This window comes from Bacillus rossius, chromosome 2, assembly GCF_032445375.1.
Source record: "Bacillus rossius redtenbacheri isolate Brsri chromosome 2, Brsri_v3, whole genome shotgun sequence".
Classification (NCBI taxonomy): domain Eukaryota; kingdom Metazoa; phylum Arthropoda; class Insecta; order Phasmatodea; family Bacillidae; genus Bacillus; species Bacillus rossius.
Genome location: NC_086331.1, coordinates 20,104,927 through 20,121,928, shown reverse-complemented (window position 1 = coordinate 20,121,928; position 17,002 = coordinate 20,104,927). Strand labels below are relative to the sequence as shown.

General features: G+C 36.0%; 1 protein-coding gene across 6 annotated transcripts in view; it reads right to left on the bottom strand.

Moving 5' to 3' along the window:
• LOC134529152 (uncharacterized) overlaps nucleotides 1-17,002 on the bottom strand; it is a 94,464-nt gene that overhangs the window by 65,956 nt on the left and 11,506 nt on the right. For 3 of the 6 annotated variants that reach the window (XM_063362925.1, XM_063362927.1, XM_063362926.1), the window contains exon 2: nucleotides 5,313-9,056. In XM_063362925.1, the coding sequence (XP_063218995.1) occupies nucleotides 5,313-8,357 (3,045 nt within the window). In that variant the 5' untranslated portion in view covers nucleotides 8,358-9,056. The remainder of the gene's footprint in view (nucleotides 1-5,312; nucleotides 9,057-17,002) is intronic. The other 3 variants (XM_063362929.1, XM_063362928.1, XM_063362931.1) reach the window with 2 other exon arrangements.

Genomic DNA, 17,002 nt, shown 5'->3' with positions numbered 1-17,002 from the left:
ACAGGACATCCTAACAATGGAGTTACTTGGCTACACCTCTAGCACTGCACAATGACCGCCTAGCCTTCAAGAGGAAACATTTTGTTTCTTGCCACAGGACCACTTTACAATGACAATTAACATTAATTTTGTACTTCCATGGCACTGCAAAAAGCCGGAATGATTACCTTGTGCCTCTTCCAACGTACTTCAATTATTACTTTAAATATTACATCTGAGTAAAAATACATATTACATTAACTTTTAATTTTCACAGTATCTTTTTACTTCTAATTGTATTTGTTATGTATGGTAGTAGGGATAATTGCCTGGAACGGTAAATGTGCATAGCCTCTGTTGGTACCACTGTCAAGTCAAGATGGACAGGGGTTGTTGTATTGTGTATGATGTGTACAAGCCACAATAAATCGGAAACTAAATATAGAACAGTATTGTTTAACTAATAAGAACCACAGAAATTAAACTATATTAAAAAAACCTATAATGTTTTAAAGAATAAACTATCTTTACAACACTCTTATATTACAGATCTTACTATGCATAAAATGTTTTGTTGACAAAATAAGAACCTATAAGTGAGGGTTTACCATCTCATCAACATTGGGGCCACGAGACAATTAAGTGTGAATGAATCCATCGTGGTCTCTTATACACAGCGGTAATTAGAGATGAAAGGTGATAAGATGAGAATTGAACACAGATAACAGAATAATAAATGGGAGGGGGAAAATGGGATTACCCTAAGAAAACCAAGTGACACTAACCCTGCTTGGAATCTTACCCATATGGCCTTATGGCTGTGGCCACCTAAAAAAAATAATAAAACATCTAGAGAAACAGACATTGGCCTTATGTGAAATGTAATTTTTTGGCACTGACTAATGGCTAAACCATTACTACAACATGGAATTCCCACATTCTGGATAGAATATTACTTTGCTAGCCAAGATCGTCTTATTTTTCCTTGTCAGCAAAGAGTACTACTTTCTCAAACATTTTGAAAAAAATATAAAAACAAGAATTTATAGTTAAAGTAACATGAACACATCAGATCCACACAGACTGTTTGGAAACCAGACACACATAAAACATGCTTTTCATTAAATAACCATCTGATGGAAAGATTCATCATTAGGCACGTCTTTCATATGGAACTATCAAAATTTAATGGAGATATATGACAAGACTAAAAAGAACAGACCTAACCATACAAAAAATATGGATTTACAAAAAACAGGACATAAGCACACAACTGCAATAATTGCAAGAAAACAATTTACAATACAGTAAGTCCTCGGTTTACGTCGGGGTTACGTTCCTGAAAACCGCGACGTAAATAGAAACGACGCAAAATGAGCCATGTTTCATGCCACCGGTCGGGCAATTTTATCAGCAAATGACAACCGACAGCGTGGGAAACAAGTCCAACTAGTACTTCTCAGCTTTATAGAATGGTTATTTAACCAGCTGCTTAATTACCTTTATTGATTGAAATATAAAAACAGATATATAGTCGTTTGGAAGACATCTTATGAAGAAAAAATCATAAATTGCAGTGAGCTGATACTGTAGGCCTACTACAAACGCATTTGATCACGATAAAGTTAACAACGGCACGTTTAAAACTCCGGCCAACTCGATATAATAGCGACTGAAGTGTAGAGTTGTAGCAAACCGTATGTATTCGTTACTGAGTAACGGGTGCGGCATCTAGTAACGAGTAACGAAACGTTACACACGAATGCATTTCGTTACTCGCATTTTTCGTATGTTTTACGCATGCGCGCGCTTATTCGTTACAAAGAACGATGTTTGTTTATTAAGAAAAGTATAATTTGGAAATTCGTCGTCCAAGTTTTTTACTGTTTATTAAAGGTATTGTGTGTGTAGACAAAGTTTGAGATTGGAATAGAAACAACGTAAGAAAGTATTTTTTACAAATTATAAATATGTATGTTTTTGTTTTTTATTATCGCGTATTTTCACGTTTTTTGTTCTTATCTTAAAAGAGATATTATAATAATGCTGCTCTAATGAGATTTTATTGTTTCTTGGTTAACAAAAGCTGTTAATTATCAAATACTTTTAATTGTTTATATTCGATTTATTATTATTTACGCGACGTCATACTGTACGCGTACGAAATACGACTCGATTCGTTGCTGTTACATAACATAGCATGTTATGCTGTATCAGAAGTAACGAGTAACGATACGAAAGTAACGAGTACTAATTGTTATAGTAACGAATACATACGGGTACACTTTTTTTAGTTACTTTTACACCTCTACTGAAGTGCCAAGGAGTTGGACGAAAAGGGGTAGGAGAAAATGCTGTGTCATTGCGGGAAGTACATAACACTCCTACGTGCGAGATACGTGGGTGGCCGAGCGGGCGGGCTGGTAGTATTGCATCACCGCGCGGAGAGCAGCGGAGAGCAGGAAGCGTCCCTCATGATGTATGATAAGATAAGGCGGTGAACGTGTAGCTTACGCTACATAGCATAAATTAACTACCGAAGGAAACAAAGAATTATAAACGAATTATATACGGTGTTTTGGTTAAAATAAAGACTTACGGTCATTGTAAACGACGTTATTGTGAATCGGCGACAACTTAAATTGAAACATGAGTACTCAAACATTAGCGACGTTAATCCGAAACGACGTAAATCGGTACGACGTAAATAGAGGACTTACTGTACTTCAATGCATTACTAAAAGTAGCTCCCTAAAATAGTGACGGATGGTAATCGCATTAAAACAAATTAACCTAACAATGTTTACTGTATTAATTTTTTTTGCAGTTCTTAAAGGTGTGTTATAAAATGCTTCTAATTTCTGAGAATCTAGGTCTATAAATACTTACATACTGAAGATGTTTATAAAAAACAAATTAGCATTTGTATACTAAACTTAAAATATTTCTGATACTATTGTAATTTTATTTTTTGTTTTATTTTAATATAAAGCCATCAATTTGTTAGTTGTATTTTTAACTTGTAAAAAATAGTAAGGTAGACTTAATACTTAAACTGTAGCGAATAACTATTTTTCATACCCTTACAGGCTTACATACCATACATTGATAAGACAATATGTAGGCAAGGTTTTATGGATCAAAGAACAAAACCACCAGCAAACAGCATTTTATCTTTTACACATTATTCCTAAGATTTCTTTTACATTCTAACAATTTTTTTATTCTTCTCAAAACGATATATGCTGTTTGTTCTATTGAAATATTTTTTCAAGTGTATCAGAATAAAGTAAAATGCAAGATTGCAGAGGCCTAATAGAGAGAGACACTGATATGGCTTTGTTCTGTGTCTGTAAATCAAGGCATAATGCAGTTGCGGAAGTTTATTTTTAGTGCTATCTTTAGTTAAAAAACTTTAGTTTCTCTTGTTAGATTTCTTCTGCAATTTACAAAGTAGCATCACTGCACAAACAAACTCATTTGTGAGCAGCACCCATCTGGTGAATAATTTCTATAAAAACATGGTTAAGAAAAGGAAACTTGTGTCGATATGACACGAAACATTTGGCAACAAAAAACATACTTTTTTTTTGTGTAGATAACACACAGCAACTGACTGGATAAACACCTATCCTCATTAATACTGCAAAAATTAGGTTCAAAGACATAATAATTGAACAAACCTAACAATTCCTCAGTTTACTGTAAAATTTCTCATCTCTTAAGTAATTTTGTTAATTTATCAGCAACATTCTCTTTGCTTGTATCTAAGCCAAATAATCTTTGCTTGTATCTAAACCAACTTGGTTAAAGTGAGTTGTCTGCTCGCAGAAGAGAGACAGCAAGTATTTTCTGATTCATCAGGGGGGCTGAATGACACAATACACTAAGCGCTACTGCAACACTTTGCCTGCTGAATGTGCCCATTAAACAAAACATAAATTGGGCTTGATAGTAAAAAGACATCGGCCACAGCATCTATCTGGAAAACATCCCAGCATTTTCCTGAAGTTATTTCCGGAAAATGTGGAAAACTGAAATCAGAAATGCTGGTATGCAATTCAAACCAAGGCCCTCCATTATATGAGTCCAGTGTCCATCTGCTGCAAGATCAAAATTTATTGCAAAAAAAAACTACATATGTTAATGAAAACCATGTTTGTGAAAAAAATGTACATGAAATTTGACTTGTGTAAATAATAATGAATGAATTTACTACCAACCAAATATTTAAATACATTATTACTAATTTTCTCTCATATTATGTTTACTGGGCCTACAATACTTAATGTTTTCCAAGTATGTGTTTGTACTCATCACACTGGATGTAAAACATAGGTAATCAATATGCAAAACTTTTTATTTAAAGAAGTGGTTACTTCACCAATGCATTTTAAAACAAATTGTGCTAATATCTGCCTACACAACGAACCAAACCAATAAAATTCAGGGTCTCCACCAACTTTGGCAGAAAAAGTTACTAGATCTGAAGAAAAAGTAATAGATTTTCTATTGTTCTATACTATTTAGACAATTTTTTGAAATTGATATGCTCTTATAAACAAAATCAATATTTAAACCCAATGAGCTCACAAATATTAAAATCAAAAAGTCAAAACTCTATTTAGGGGCTGTAAACATCTATGATTTTAGGCCTCCACTTGCAGTCTCTAAGACAACAAATGTCAGAATTGTAATTATTACACTTGACATGTTTACTGATTTATTGTTTAGTATTTAAAATAATACTTTCATAACAATTAAAATAACCACACTTTAAACTTTGTATTATTATTATTATAAAATGTATACTTTAATATAAAAAAGTATCAATTTTTTTATCCCAGCTTGCTGCATTAATGTTATCTTCTGAAGCAGTAAAATCTGTAGTTGATAATTCATTTTTTTGTTAAAAAATAGTCAATTTAACCAAAAGAGTTTATCAACTGTTTCTCAATTTACTTTCGTTTAATAACACAGCTGAAAATGTTTTTTTCAGTTGCTGCTGTTGAAAAAAGGAGGCATAGAACAACTTTGGTAATGTTGTTAAAAGAGGAAACATTTGGAGTCCTACAGCATTTTTAATTTAAAAAACAAGTATTAGGTCTGTGGGTGAACATACTAAAACTCTCTAAAACGTACCAGATCTAGTATGAAAGTACTAGCAGTGGAGACCCTGATCTAATGTGACAGCCATTTTTGCCAGATTATGAGTAGGTTGACTTAATTAATGGAAAACAGTGTCAGCCGTGATTATCTAGAAAATAACCAAGCCTGCATGCCATTTATGGCGAGCTAGTAAATTATAAATAAGTGTGAAAGAAAACACTTACCTTGCTGGTAAAGGACTGGAAACAAATGTAGCACTTGAAGAAACTATCAATGGTGTCGGAATGCTCAGCCAACTGGTGCTTGTTGCGGTCCTCCACTTTCCAAAACTCCTCGCTGCAGCAGCGGCAGCGGTACGCCAGAGGTTTGCACGGTGGACTCTGCACGAGTATGCTGCCATGGCAACTGAACACATGCTGCCTGATAGACACTTTGGTTTGTGAGCGAATGCTGCAAAACGGGCATTGGAATGATAGAGTACAGACTTTGGCATTATTGTGCGCTTCCATTTTGTGAACATCCAAAGACGTTTTGGAAATGAACACTTTTCCGCAACTTTCTATGCATTTGAACTTGTTTTTGTCCGCAAACGGCATGATGGAAAAGTTATGAACACTGCCAAGATGTTGAGACAAGTCTGTTTCCAACATAAAATTTCGCAAACAAATATCACAGGTGAATTTCTTCCTCTGAATTTTCCCATTTTTGTTTAATGTTGTAATTTCATTTCCAGATAGCACTAGAGCATCTTCCAACACGTCTTGGGGTTCTTGTTTAACTTCTCCACCAGGAAGGTTAGCACTGGGACCTGTCCAACTTTCACCATTGAGTGTACGAGGACCACTAGTATCTGTTTTGCTGTTGTCGAAGATCTGCTTCATGTGTTCTTCCAATGCCAATTCCAAGGGCTGAGACATAGACTGAGAATTTGCTTCATTAACCAAACTGTCTAACACAGCATCAAGTCCTTCCTGTTTTACTTGCAGCTCTGAGAGGAACCCACTCCCCTCTTGTGTTTCATCATCACCACCCATCTCCTCATCACTTGTCTCATTTATCACACATTCCACCTCTGAGGGGTCAATTTCTGCCTCGATAGGTTCGTTTGCCAGGTCTGTAACTATACCACAGTCACTGAACTCCCCTTGCTCATTTTCTGCATCAGATCCAGTCAGAGAATCGTCATCTGAGCTTGCATCACTAAGAGAGTCTGTCTGACCTTGATTACTATCTAATGTGTCTGGTTTTGATTCCTCTAATTCAGAGTCTTTTGATGACTTACTACCTTTTTTGCCTTTTCCTTTAAGCTGAGAACTACAGGGTACCTTGTTTTGTTCTTCATTATTATCATCATCCCTTTCTGGTTCATTTGCTGGCCTTGAATTTTTTGCACTAGTACTTTGCTCAGGACTCCCCAGACATTTAACCAACTCTCCCCATGCTGTTGCATGCTCATCTACCCCCACAAAATTAATTTCCTGATCATCGACAGAGGTATTCTTCACATACATTAGAGCGTCAATTTCCATTAGATGCACAGCTGACTGAACAATAATTTTGTGATAGTGAAAATGTTTGAACAAATTAATAATATTTTTTGCCAATGAAGTCAAGTCTGAGTAGCAGAGGCAACACACTACTGCCAGACAGTTACCTTTCCTGACTACTTTAAATAAAAAGTTTAAATGATCAGTATTGCTTACAAAGCCATTAGATGAAACACTATTGTCAGTGAGAACATGTACCGACCTTAGGTGATCTTGGAATTTGTTCTCACTTGTTGATACAAGAGCTTGGCAATAAGGGCATTCTTTGATTTCGTGCTGATCCTGATAATGCTCTTCAAGGTCAGCCTCTGTTGGGAAAACAATTTCTTCAGGACAGCCAACTACGCAAGAAAAATTTGCATGATTGCTGGAAATGTGACTGCTTCTTACTGCTTTACTGGAAAATGTTTCATTACAAAATTTACATAGTATATACCCTTGGCAAAAGAAGTCATGAGCAGATTTTGGCACTTGAGCTGAGAAGGGAACTGTACAAATAGAGCATAATGAACTCTCTGGGTGAGAATCATTTCCACTAGTAGATGACACAGAGTTATGTGAGGCATTAGTGTTGGCAGTGTCTTCTACAGGGGACTCCAGCTGTAAAGACTGTAAATTTAACGATGATGAAGCTGGAGTCCCTTGCACGGAAAACACCATATTTTCTGTGGCCAACAAATCTAAGAGACAAATCAAAGAACAACGGTGGTATGAAAAAAAATGCCCAAATGTTTCCACCTTCTTCCTTTCTTTATCACAAAGATAGCAAACAAATGTCCATACTGAAGTCTCGTTACTCCACTTTTTAACAATCCGTACTTTATTATTTTTTAATGCATCATCACAAGTAACAAAATGTTTTTTACGAGCGTGAGTATTGTAATATGACTTTGGATTCAACACAACACCACAAAACTGGCATGTACACATGTTATGCCTGTCTTCATAATGTTCTGCAAGCTCTTCCCGCGATGGACACACACACTTGCAGGCATCACATTCCAAAGGAAGATGATTCATGGCCTCGTGAGTTTCACGCATGTCAGACGTCTCAAACAAATCCGAGCAAAAGCGACACTGCAGCATCTTGTGGTTCATCACCAAATGCATGATGAACTTCTCTCGAGAAAAAAACCAGTCTTTGCACAAGTGACAACCAAAGGTTTTCCCAACCGCCGATGAAGTAGGCCCCTGGCCATCCTTCCCGGAAACCATGACTGCAGATGCAGACCGATACACCCCAGATGCACTCATTATCGTTCCTTTTTGAACACCATCTTGTGAAGTGGTAGCCGGTGGTCGCCCCGTCGGCCACTTGTCTGAAGCAACAGAGGAGAGCGATTGAGGAAACAGGACCGTATTGATCACAGATGATGGGTTGGAGGAGGATAGGGATTGGTTCTGCTGCTGTTGCTGTTTCATCATACGTGCCAACTGTGGCAAATGGAAGCCCATAGAGAGCAGAGGGTTGATGAGTGCATCTCCACTTGACGGTGCTGATGCTAAGCCAGAAACAACATCCCTTGCACTACTCTCCCTCTCTCTATCACTAACTAACTCACTGCTACTCCCCACAAGCTCTAACTGATCCGCCCCTTCACTTGCTACCTGGGCATGTTCTGGCTGTCTGCCAGCTACACGCACCATTTTGCTTTTCTTCAAATGGTACAGGGGGAAACTTGCTTTCTCCAGATTTGGGTTGTTTCCCTCATTCTGATTCATTCTTAATCAAAGATGGACTTTAATAACTATATTGTTTCCTTACTTGATTGGACGAACTATCAGTGGACGATTGATTTATTCTTGTAATGCAACTCAATTCTTCCTTTACATGCTAGAATCAATTTTCAAAGTGCATGTCTTCAACAAGTCACATGATTAATGCTTTTTGTTTCATATATATAATGGGGTTTATTTCTTTGGTATGTTACATAGATCACAACAAAACCAGCTAGCTAAACTATTGTTAAAACATGACAATGTCTTTGTACAGTATACTATTTTGAAAAAATTAATATATGTTGTGCTGCAATTGTGAATATACGAAAATTTATGTATTTACAAATATATTTGTAGATAAATATAAAGTATTCCTGTTCCTATTTCAACATAAATTTGATACAGTATGAAAAATGTAAGGCATAACCCGTTACTTACTTGTACTACAGTTGTTCTAACTTGCAGGGAAAAAATAGTTTAATACATTCCTATGGTAGACCAAAATGTCTACATGTTGTATAAAATAAATATTTTCTTACAGTAGTGAAAAAATATTTATTGGTTTTTGCCCCTGAGAAATTGCTATGTAAATCGAAATATATTTGTTGCCATTTTGATTTCTCCATTGTGAACATTTCCTCTCCAAATGAGGTAAATGACTTTTCGTTTCAACTGATCATCTTGGGTTGGTGGTTTCCAAAACTGCAATGAAAAAAAGAATAGAGATATTAAAATTTGTACAGAGTTGTTTAACACATATGTTATAAACTAATACATATATTTAATGCACATACAGTAGACTCCGGATAATCCGGGGTAATAACTGGCAAGAGGTCCACGGATATCCGTAAATCACGATTAAAGCATGGTCAAATAAAAAAAATTAATTATAATTTTTTATCCCGATTATCTAGACAGACACTGTAACACCCGCCCCTCAAAGTGTAGCCCTAATTTGATCCAGTAAAACAGAGAGCTAATCAAAACAACACTAGTCAAACGTTTTTTCCAAAAGTATTTTAATCAAAATAATTTGTTTTCGAAACAGCTAAGTAAGCATGCTGACTACCATTTTAATCAAGACACTACTCTCATTAAAATTAATTTACATTACTAATATAAAATATCATAATACGAACAATATTGGAAACTGGTAAGAAATACATGAGACAAGTGATTGCAGCGAACCTGATGGCATGGAATGTACCTACATTTTTAAGTGCATAAAACTAGGTAAAGTAGTGGCATCTAGCAGTATGCAGTGTAAAATAGCTAGAAAACAATGCAGTGAAGTGTCTCGCTCTTCACCAATGCTATTTGGCTAGTTTCCCATTGTCATATTACAATATTTGCTAGTATATATATATATATATATATATATATATATATATATATATATATATATATATATATATATATATATATATATATATATATATATATATATATATATATATATAAATTTGAAGTAAATTTCAATAAATGTTGAATAACATTTAGAAATTAAAAAACCTAAAATTAAATTTTAAAATTCACATACCGCATTGTTAAATAATAAGTCTTGAGCATTACATTTTTTTTTCTCCTATGTATGTGCTACCAGCTACCAACATTTCATGAGTTACAAAATATTATTTTTTAATATAGGCAATATATTTCAGTTCTAATCAGAATTAAAGAACATAAAAAATTTTTATAATATTTGAAAGATTATTTAACCTGTTAACGTAATTTCCGACACAGTTTTTTACTACTAAATGCATATCTGCCATGATTTGCCACAAGGGTATACTAATGGCGCAAGGTAAACTAGCCCTGAAAGCACCTGGCTTTTCTCTACAGAGCTGCTGCTGTCAAGCAGGATGGCGGAATAATGTTTGCTGAACTATGCAACGTAGGAAGCGAATAGCTATTGAGGAAAGAGCACAATATTTTCATTCAGTCATCACATTATTTATTTGTTTCATTACTAATTCCTTGAATTGTATTTAATGTTACACAAGTGCCGTTGCCATTGTGCGCGCACGAATATAAAAAGTCAAAAACTATTTTTGTTTTTATGGTTTATGAAAGTGAAATATGGCACAGTTACCTGCAAACCGGAAAACTCAAACCCGAATAATTGGGAGTCTACTGTATGTACAATGTTAAGAATTCCTAGTACATACGTTAGAGGATAATAAAACACAACTAGATAAGAACAATTTACCTTACAATATGTGCTCGGAACTCAACCAGAGAAGCACTAGACGGCAATATAAATATGTTTTGGGTTATGAAATTATGAGAAACAAGACAGAAAGAGACAGAATGACAGGCAAATGATGAATATAAGGAAATGTTTTACTCAACAACTTCTAATCAAACAAATCTCATATCACAACAACTTATCAAAATTGTGGCAACCCAGAAGCACAGGCTTCATACATGTCATTTTGGAAAAAATTCTCAGTACAATCTCAGTGCTTCCCTCACATTGCCATCCCCAAGCCCGGACAAGATATATATATATATGTCAGCCTTCTCTCGATTAGCATACTCATCTATCTCGTTGGGGATCCACAGCACAAATGATGGTTGCTGTGAACAGAGCATTTATATAGTTTGCTGGAAAGCATCCTCTAGCCATTCACAGGTTGAGTTCCATTCACATATTGTACGGTGACTTGGACTTGTGCTTGTCTAGTTGTGTTCTATCACACCCTAACGTATGTACCACAAAAATGTGTAGTCACATTATCTAATAATTTGGTAAAGGGTGGTGATATTAAAACTATTGAAAAAATGTCTAAAAACTAAAAAAACTATAATACTATTAATTTATGTTTTTAAATTCAGAACCGTAATCAACGTTTGAGTTCTGGGACATTCTGTATAACAGAGTGAGCAGACTAGAAAGGAATGGGAAAAGTACAGTGATAAGCTTGTCTCCTAGCCAGATCAAGTGGCATGTATGCGCTGATTAGCTGTGGCTGCCAAAACTGTAGCACTATATCTCTCCATCTGTGCCGCAAATTAGTAATTTTCTTGGCACAATATAAAAGTTTTTTTTTAGCTAGTACAGTAGGCTACATTTTAAAGAGATCTGGGTTATGCTTTTAGGGGTTCATAATATAAAACTGTTATTTATTTGGTGTGGTCCTTCCAGCTCTGAATAACTTTCTGCGGGTGGCTCGACCGCCGCTTTCAGCAATGAACGGCCATTCGCCCCTCAATCCCTTATCCTATGTTGAGTTAGCAGAGCTTCACATTTTCCCTGCCTACCCGCATGTACCGTCTCAAGTGCCCTGTGCCGGCACTGCACCTTCACACACACCTCCGCTGATGCAATTTGGCATGTCCTGCAAGTCTATCATGCTTTGTTCATAAATTTTGTAATCACAGCACCGTACTCACTAAACTGTCCAACTGCGCTAATCACCAAGGCCAAATGTGTAATTGTATCATAACCAACCATCCATCTACTGTGCTGTCCACCAGATTGCTGGTTGCTAGTGTCCAGCTAACTCTAAAAGTCTACACCATGCTTGTTGCCAGCTTCCCTCTGAGCATTTGAACGTTACAGCGTTATGATTGCGTGTCCTCTCAGCTACTGATGTTGTGCTTCATGCACGGGAAATTCAATTTTGCAAGCTACTGTTCATACCTGTAACTTTTCAGGGTTGCGATTCCAGACATAGGTCCCTCAACAGAAATTAAACTGCTTGTTTTAGGATTTCCTACTACCCAATAAATTCATTAACTGTGTGCGTAAGTATGTAAGAGTGAGAGTTGGTGTAAGTTTGAGAGTGTGTATTGAATGTAAGAGTGAGAGTTGTTGAATGTAAGAGTGAGAGATGGTGTGTGTAAGCATGAGAGTTGGTGTGTGTAAGCCCCCTCCCCCTTTTTCACCAATCTCTCTCTCTCTGTCTGTGGTCCTGACCAAGGTTGACTGGTTTTTATATAAACACTTGGTTTAAAACGGGGTTTAAACCAAGTGTTCATAAAAAAATTGTTTTTTAAATAATGTATCTTAATTTTTTCAATGAAAGGTCTGATTTCACTCTAATAACAACAAAAGTTGTTAGCTCATTTATCTTTCTCGTGATTTCCAAGCACAAAAAATTATAAACTTATCAAGACATTCTCTTTTAAATTATCTGAATAAATTGTAAATTATACCCAGCTAAATACTAATGAAAAATTAAATTAATTATTGAATTGAAGACAAGAGTACAAAAAAGAAATAAATAAATTTATTATAAAAAAATTCCTATTCTGTGGGAAATCCCTGACTGTACTGTAAGCCCCTATTTTGTGGGAAACTTCCATTCTATGGAGAATATTCTTCCTGGGGAAAAATACCCTCTCTGTGGTTAAGTCCCAGTCAGATGTGCAGATTTGCTGAACTTCAGTTCTTTGATGTTATAACTTTTCTGGGTCAACACGAGTGGCAGAAAGCAGGATGTTGTATGGCTTTCATTTGAACATGCTGAAAAGCAAAATAACTAATGTAATAAAAAAAACTGGTTTAAACAAAAAAAGGTTGTTTTGTTTTTAAAAACCTATTTTTTTGTTTTTAATTTTTTTTTTTTTACATTGGTCCTGACAGTCACACATTTAGTTTTACACGTGCCCCTAAGTAGCTCGAGGACCACTCAAAGCCATGGCCTGAATTACATACTTTAGATTTACACACACTCTTGAAGCAAACTTTCAAATATATTGGTTGGCAGACGTTAAGTACAGTCATTGTAATGCTATGGCATGTGTATGATATGGTGAGGCACGCAACACTTAAGCTGAGAAACAATTGGCCCGTGAGTTCAAAAAAGGTTAAATACCGCTAATCTGAAATCTGAGGTGAAAATAGACAAGAAATAAATAAATAAAATGCTTAAAAATGTTAAACAGTTTTAAACCAGTTTAACAGTGCTCTATTGTGTACTTTCTATTCAAATACACCACTTGCATAGTGTGTTAGGTAAGTGGGCCATATAGCAAGCCCCTAGGCAGCTCTGCAACCTGCCTTGGAAACAAAAATATCTGTGCGCGCTGCTGCCAGTAACAAGTGGAGCTAATCGTCTCTTTAGCTAGTTATGTAATAGAAACCACCGCCAAAGCTAGTTGATGTGGATGCCGTCGCCTAGTTCTCAGATTTCTAGGGAGAGTATATCTGTCAGCGAGACCTCATGAGGGTGCGCGACTTCAGCACAGCTCATCGGCAATACCATGAACCATTTGTACCAATTGGGCGACTTGTTACACAAAGGTTCACTAGATGCAGTGACGTTCCAATCCAATCCTCCGTACTTATCAGACTGTGCCCCTTAAACCTACTTACTGAGTAATATTGAAAAATTAAATACAATTTTAACTAAAGTTAGTTATCAGTGACAGAAGGGCTGAAGGGACTCTTCTCACATTTTCTACTTGCAAACTTACACTGACTAAAATGGCATATCTGGAAAAAAAATTAGTTGCTGGACTCCCAAGTTCCCTCTGACTTACAAGTTTCTAACTCCGCCATTGCCAGTTTTAAATTTAGCTTCTGGAAAAAAAAATGTCTTACTTGATCCATCAATTAGGTTTCACCTACATAAGTGTATCTCCAAACAAAGAATCACGTGTGATCATTAAGAAGTTGGAAGTATACAAATTAGCAAGTATTAAACTATTTCCCGGTACATTCATTTTGCATCCTGATGATAAATAACTAAACAAAAAAAAAGTAACACAGTAACTAACTAAAACTTGTTGGCTGTCAAAATATATTTTCATTTAGTTGCACGTTACACTTGTGAACAAGTAAAGTTTAGCAAAAATAGTATTCTTTAGAAGCCTTAAGTATTCTTTAGGCCATTAAGATAACGAAGAATCAGTGCCTACATTTAGATTTATGTTTGTAGGTTGATCTCAAACCACACATGATATTTATATGGCTACTTAATCACATCATGAACCTAAATAATCACAGCTATGAAGTAAAAGAAAAAATCTGCAACAAATTCTTTACACAAAACATGACTAATAGAATTACCTAGTTTGCAAGCCATTGTGAGAAGTTGCTTTGGCCAAATTATTTCAGAATCTATCAAAGCTTCAACTTCAAAAGTTATATTTGCAAACTTTTGGTAATCCTAATTAAATGTAATTGCAATATAATGAATCAATCAACAATGTAACAGAAAATTAATAAAAAATATTTCTACTAATGTTACAAAAAATTAAAAAATTATAAAACAATTAGAATACATTATCAAAATTTATTGACAACAGGTGTGTCACCCAAGTAGATTCAAACATAACCATACTTTTTTTGCTTTATCCAAACTAATAGTTTCTAAACTTTATGTAAATAATCCTAAGAACTTTCACACAATTTTTTCTTGGTTGACATTTTCGGTTTATTAGAGAACACTTTGACACATTATCAATTAATAGCTAGTAACTACATTTTTGAAGTCAACAACTACATCTGCAATGCCTAATAGAACAAACTGTTACTGCAGCACAAGAAATATTTTAATCAAAACATCTTGGTATTATATTACTGTTTGGATAACATTCACACAAAATATTATAAGGAAAACAGGAACATATAGCTATAACATATAGTTAAGCTAAAAAAACCATAAGAGTTTGGTAAGATTTATAGTTAGGTAACGTTCAGACACAATATTCTTGAAAGAAAACAATTTGCCTGGTTTCTGGCAGGTTAAAAAATAACTGGTGAATATAGCTACACTAATAAATCTCTTTGAAAAACTTCCTCCACAAGTACCATTGTGTGAATACTTTTCGGTCAGTATGGATGAACCTTGTGCATGTTAGGCTGCATATGTGAAAGAGCATAAATGAGCACATACCAGCATGTAGAATTTGCAAGACATGAGGAAATAATCTGTTTATTTACACACCATTTTGCTGTATATATAAGACTAGTCTAAATGATGATTAAAAAATGTCTATGTTAATGTCGTTCAATGTGTAAAAGGGAACAACAATACAAATAAATTTTAGATAATGGCTATAAGCATAAAATAAAAAAATTTTCAATGCAACAATGTTTATGTGAGGCTCCTATCTTCAATGATTTCCAGGATACACGTGGTTATAAGAATAATGTATGACGTCACTGCACCATTTTCAGCTGGCTATGCTACTCTGAACACACAAGCTGCCGCTCCAGCCGAGAAATTGGTTGCATGTGATCCGTCTAGTAACAATGAATTCAACAAACATTGGTCAGGATCAGTTCGAGCTACAGTTAACTAATTTATCATCTGAGATCATGCTAATTTTGTTATAAAAATGAAGACAATATAATTCAGAGTTGTGAAGAAAAACTTGATTTCAGGATCTTTTCAAGAAGTTGCAACTTTTACCTATTGATTATACAAACCTCCACCATAGATCTTTAGAAAGTGAAATTAAAAAGGTTTTTAATGTCCTTGTTATGGTAGGTACTCCTACCTAACGATTTTGCCCCTAAACTGCAGGACATCTGCGAAACATTCAAGTCAAGAGGGTTGTATAACACTCAGGTCTTCACAACTTCTATAGCTACAAGAGAATCGCTGGTGGCCACGTGCTTAGTAACAGCTAAGCAAACGGCTATTGGCGCTGATGCGGTCATCCGCCGAGGCCCGCGATTAGATACTAATGATGTAATTTTCATTTCGCCCAGTATAAATAGGGGTCGCCTAATAAGAATCAAGCAGCAGGTGCCTGGCGAACGGCCAGAGGCGAAAGCTTATACCACCTCTCCGAAGATACCAACACGTCACGCTGCCACCATCTGCTACGTCACATGACAACACCACGACGCCCGAGGACGAGCCGGGACTTAGAAGATTCCGGGACCGTTGTGAAACAAGACCAACTACGAGGAAGAGCCGAGATCCAACAACTCTACACCAGGGACGTCTCGCGGACGTCTTCGCGGGTGCTTCAACCACACCTCCCGAGACTATCGTGACGCCCGAGGTCGAGGTAAAACTAAGAAAATATCTACCACTGTAAGTCGAACTTCAACGTATTTTTGTGGTTTGGAACTTAGCCGCTGGCGACGGTAAGGAAGAGACGTACAAACTCGCTAACAGTACTTGTCGTGAGTGAGTAGGGACTCGCTCGGTGAGTAAATTGTGGAAAGCTGCTCTTCAAATTTAGAGTCCTCAGGTGAAGGCAAACACCCCCTGGAGGTCGGGAGGGCTGAGGGCAGACTTTCGTTTTTGGGTCACTCGCTCAGCGAGTGAGAAGTGAGCGAGTCGGCGCGCAAGGTGCGCCCGTAGAGAAACGTTGTCAACGAAGGTAACATAGGTATAGTGGCAGCGAGAACAACCAACACCGGACGAGACTAAGAACCTAGAGTATGTAGGAGATAGAGATGTAACTCCAAATAACAAAGGCTGTTGTACGTGTTCTTTTTAACGGAGTTGTTAAGACGCACTTCGTAGATTGTAGGCGTTTTGCCACTAGGAAATTCATTTAAACTGCGTGTTTATGTTGTGTTTTTTGAGTAAGAATAGGTGTTTATTCATTATAGGTCAGTCTTCAGAATATAATCAGGAAGAGGGTTTGTGTATTTATAGTTTGTTTAGTATTTATAAATACTCCTTCTGTTTATAGAGTCTTGCAAGCCGTATCCTGTTAAGCGATACTTCGCG